Source organism: Electrophorus electricus, chromosome 1 (genome assembly GCF_013358815.1).
Source record: "Electrophorus electricus isolate fEleEle1 chromosome 1, fEleEle1.pri, whole genome shotgun sequence".
In the NCBI taxonomy this organism is placed as follows: domain Eukaryota; kingdom Metazoa; phylum Chordata; class Actinopteri; order Gymnotiformes; family Gymnotidae; genus Electrophorus; species Electrophorus electricus.
In genome coordinates this window covers 16,001,383-16,006,480 of record NC_049535.1, presented here as the reverse complement: position 1 = coordinate 16,006,480, position 5,098 = coordinate 16,001,383, and the positions used below count along the sequence as shown (strand labels likewise).

Genomic DNA, 5,098 nt, shown 5'->3' with positions numbered 1-5,098 from the left:
TTACCATAGCTCATCTGGCGTGAACGTTTGCGCTGTGGAGGGCGTTTGGGAAGTCGAACCAATCGACTGTGGATCTTGCTGGATTAATCCCGCAGCCTCATACCGCTGGAGCTGCAGTACCATTGGAGTTTGTCATCGGTCTAACCAGAACTTCTCTCTCTCTCTGCGCTGTTTATTTAATGCCAAATGAAGTATGTTTGGAATGCTTCTATCGCTGCATCTTTTTGGAAGGCCATGTTGTAGCCAAAACGCTTTATAGAAGTCAAAATAGGTTTTGACGAAGACACCTCACCGGATCCATCGGTCTTTAGTTCACCTGCACGCAGGTTACCCACGCGTCTACACCTACATGACATTGCCTGTCAAACTCTTCACTTTCAGAAGCTTAATGTCACTTAACTACCAGCATTAACACGAAACTAAACTGTAGATCCTAAAAGTGGAAGAGTGGAAGTGGCTAAAGGGAAAGAACACGAGGCGCGCTCACCTGTTTTCTGTGGCCGGTTGCACACCGAACCGTCACTGATGGCTCGAGCCCATTTTCGTGCCTCATCCAGGTTCCCGTGCGGGTCTTGGGTGGATGCCACACGAAAGCACTGCTCCACCCTCTGGCGGGCAACACCAGGGCTTGCCCAGCGCTTCCTAAACGGGTAGAAATAGGCTGAGAAATAAGCGCCTACGTCGGCGTGGTCGTCCGCCCCGTACGCGCGGCACCCGACGCAGTCTCTCAAGTTGAAGACGACTCTCCCTCGCGCCGCCTGCACCGCCGGGAGTTTCTGGACAGCGAGGTCTCGCTCCGTCAGGCTCAAGGCATAGCGGCTCTTTCGGTTATGCCTGAACGCGAACTCTCCGTACATCGCGACCGGACACATGCCGTTGCCAAGGGGCGCCTCCGGGTCTGTTTTCACGTGTTCCATCCTCTGCCGCGAGAGCGCCGGGCACCGGAAGACCGACTGCTCGGGCCGAGCGTGCAGACTAGTTATCTCAAGAGGAAGAGAAAGCAGAGTTCAGGTCTGCCGGGGAGTTTTAGACGGGGCGGATGGAACCACGTCGCGCTCTAGTGGTAAACTGTCAACTGTTCCAAGTGCCATAAGATGCTTTATGCAGAAACCCAAACGCGTTATAAGGAGCCATCAATGCAGCAACCTTTGACTAACGAACAACAGAATTCACCTCTAAAGCAACGATGGCACCCTCCCTTAAAGCATCCCTTTAGCGAGACTGTCAGTGAGTGAAAGATTACATACGACCAGATCTTTTTTTTTTTCCCAAGTCTGATTGCATTTGTATAAATTATATTTATTACAACGCTGCTTTACAGATGAATAAATCCGGATCACAAGTTAACAATGGAAGCCTAGACTAAGATTTATTTATTTATTTGTTTGTTTGTTTGTTTGTTTTTATAATTATTACCATGTTTTAAAATTTTTGTTTTTATTTTTTTAATCTCAGTAGGTCACGCCTAATGTATCAATAACTCAAGGGTACAGTTGCATATGGTATGTGCTGACTTGTTGACACTTGCCAGTAATGTTGCATTGCCTGCCTGCAGTGATGCAGTGATGCTGTCTGTGTGAATGACAGTGTTCTGTGGTAGCCGGGAGCTTGACTGGGGCGGTGAGTTTCATCCAGGCTAGTACGGCACTTCCTTCTCTGTTACTTAAGTCAACAGTCCTCTTTACTGTATCTAGTAACCGCAAAGGCTAATAGCCAATCATATGTTTTGGCTTTCTTTCAAAGTCCTTTCCTATCCTGAGCCATCTTTATCAAACTTGTTCCAACAACAGTCCACGTAAGAATGTTATCCACCCGTCAGGTGTGCGACTTTACTCCCTTTTCTCCTTTACTCTCAAAATGCTAATGTGAAATAATTATTTTGGAAAAATAAGTCCTGCTAGCTTTTATCATTATCCACATATTATTATTATTATCACCATCATCATCATCATTTGTCTACATGTTGTCTACATTTAAATTTTTTCTTATGAAATGTTTCCTTAATACACTTTGATTACAGCTGTTTCACACAGCAAACTTGCTGGGTGGTATCTGTGACAGGATGTGCGTGTTTGGGTTAAGGGTTTCTACCAGTGAAGTGACTCATAGGGATGAACCGTGCACAGTGCTGAAAGCAGATCTGAAAGCAGATCTGTAGCTTTACAGAATCCACTGTCAAGATCCTGGTATCCCCACTGCCCCCTACCCAGCCACTTCTGCCCCCTGTATCGAGGGGGCAGCCTACTGGGGCACTTTCACATGAGAGTAAAATAGAATGGGGTGAACTAGAACAGAGAGTTAGAACTTAAATATGTTTGGTATGAAGAATCCTCAAGGCTGGTCAATCATTCAGGGAAGATTAGATGAGCTTCGTAAAGGATGTGTGGGAAACAACATAAAAAACCCTCCCGATTTACTCTGTCTTGGTTTTGGTGACTAAATATGCTCAGATATGGACATTCCGAAATGTCCCACAAACATCTGAAGTGGTTGCCTTCCTGCCATCCGCCGCAGTGATCCGTTTGATACGGCCTTCCTTACATACATAGGCTTTCGTAAATGAGGAGCATGGCTACTTCCTGTTTCTAAAGAGGATGTGTGATCCCATGTCTTCAAATATGCATTAGCTGAAGGCCTCTGAGGCCAGCCCATCACCCCGCCCTGCCAACCCCACTCTGCGGTCTTGTGGCGAAGACGACGTGGTCCCGGGAGGAAGACGGGCTCCGGCATGGTTCTTCTTCCAGACCAGAGAGACCACAGTCAGGGCAGGGAGGCAACCCGCTGGGGTTATTTTTATTTGGCCCAGGCTGTAGACCAATGGATGCCCTGATCCAGCTATGCGCAGGGATTAGTGCTACTTGGGAGGAAGAGGTGGCAGAGGTCGGATTTAGCATCTCGATGTCACCACTAACACATTTCACTTTTCCATGAAGAAGAGTAGAAAGTGAATAAAACTTCGCAATTATGGACAAATATATGAGGTTCAAGGCTGGGTGGGTGCTTGCTGAATATAGCGTCTGTTTCCTTTGTCTGCGTCATGCCCCGTAGGTTTCAATCGAGGTAATGTTTTCTTGCAGTGTACCGTGATAAAATCCCAAACTCCTCTATGACGGGTGGTACATAGTGTGGCTAGAGAATGCAAAGGGAATGCATTCGATTTTCCATTATTTCTTGCAGTCTATGATTCACATTCCAAAGCTATTCTGTCATGAGTTTGCTGTATCTATAGCCTTACGTTGGAATGGAAATACTTTATGAAATCGTGTGCTCTTCATGCAATGCAGCATGGGTTTCATGCCCTTTAAAACTCTTTAAAAGTCAATTGAAAGCTAAAAGAATCTTATATATGTTATATTTTAAAAGTATCATAATAGGTTTTCCTTCCAGATCGTTTTGAGTAGATAATGAAAATCTGCTTCACAAATTCTGAATGGGAAAGCCAGAAGTTCAAAAAAAAAAAAGCTTCAGATGAGATGCAAAAGCTGAACAGTAGGCAGAACTTTTAGGTTGAATCCATTCAGCGATGTGAAGACTACTAGTGGTGCTTTAATGTAAATTCAATAACTACTAGTATAGAGATTTTAGAGCTGGAGTAATGTACTCTGTTCTCCTTCTCCTGGTTAACACCTTCACAGCAGTATTGTGGGTAAACTGTAGCTGCTGAAGGGTCTTCTAGGTCAGTCCAGTTAGGAGACCATTACAATAGTTAACTCTGCTGGAGACAAAAACGTGCACGTGTCTCTCTAGGTCTTACTGGAACACTGAGCTTTTGAGTCTAGCTATATTTTTAACACTGTAGATACTGTTGTGGTGATAGATGTGATATGGCTAGTAAACGTGAGATCTAAGTCCTTTAGAACATGGAAATTTCTGACTAGGTCAGTAGTTTGTAGATCCCTATATTTGAGATGTGCACTAATTATAGGATGCACTTCTCTGTTGCCAGATATCCTAACTTATGTTTAGTCTTTATTTAATTAAAAGCACTTCTGCCTCATCCAGTTACTTTATGTGCTTCAAACATAAACAGAGTTCTGGGCTGTAATCATGCAGTGAGAAGGCCAAATATATCTGGATATCATCTGTATAACTGTTGTAGGAAAGGGTGTTGTGGAATGTGGCCTAACGGGAGCATATATAGATTAAATAAAAGAAGAACTAGAACTGATTCTAGTTGCAGCTGTCCTGTCCAAAACATGTCCGCTGAACCTGACAAAGCACCTGACTCCAGCCTTCTAAAGAAAACCAAACTAAATAAAACCTGTGCGGTTTTCCAACCTATCTGTAAGTTCTCAGTGATCTACAGTGTTGAATGCAGCACTAAGATCTAATAACACCAGGACTGACATCTTATGAGAGTCAATATTCAGGCATGTACCATTCAGTATCCCAGTACTATGGTGGGATAAACCCAACTTCAATTTGTCAAGACAGCTATTTAGTGGGTTTTACACCACTTTGTTATATTATCTTACTTATAAAAGAAAGGTGTGAGACAGAAGCATACAGTTTTCTTTATCAAGAGTGGCTTAATGGCAGTTGTTTTTAATGAGTTTGGGAATATTCTGGATAGGGGACTTTTTCTTGCCACTGTTGCCCCTTAGCTTGGTCACGGGGGGCTTGGAGTCGGCATTTGTAAAACCGCTTTGTGACACCTGTTGTAAAAAAAGTGCTGTATCAATACATTTTTAATTTTGAGAAAGTCAGTTGGAAAAGCATGAAGACAGATTAAGATGCCAAATGGTTTCCTCAAGTGTTTTAAGGGCAATCGTATTGCACTGAAAAAATTGTGACGTAATTACCTGGTTGTTTTGGTTTGGTGATAGTACTGCCTCATTATTTGACTACAAGGTATTGATGTTAAGTCTAATGTTTATGATTTTGTCATTGAAAAAAATGTGTTCTATTTCTGAGTGGAAAGGAGTTTGGCAGTTTATGTGGGTTTGTCAGATTTTCTACTATGATAACTTGAATGCACGTATTGTTGATCTTAGATGAGACTGTCTAGCGCTACTTCAACTCTACGTAACATTCAAAGTGGAAGTTTTTATTTGTGGACATCACGGTGGATTTTAAGGTTGTGTTTTTCTCCACTTGC

At 43.3% G+C, this 5,098-nt stretch overlaps 1 protein-coding gene across 1 annotated transcript in view; it reads right to left on the bottom strand.

The window, feature by feature from the left end:
• LOC113587788 (sphingosine kinase 1-like) overlaps positions 1 to 1,398 on the bottom strand; it is a 19,913-nt gene extending 18,515 nt beyond the window's left edge. The window contains exon 1 of the mRNA XM_027026652.2: positions 488 to 1,398. Coding sequence (XP_026882453.2) covers positions 488 to 917 — 430 coding nt within the window. The 5' untranslated portion in view covers positions 918 to 1,398. The remainder of the gene's footprint in view (positions 1 to 487) is intronic.
• Positions 1,399 to 5,098: the final 3,700 nt, after the last annotated feature.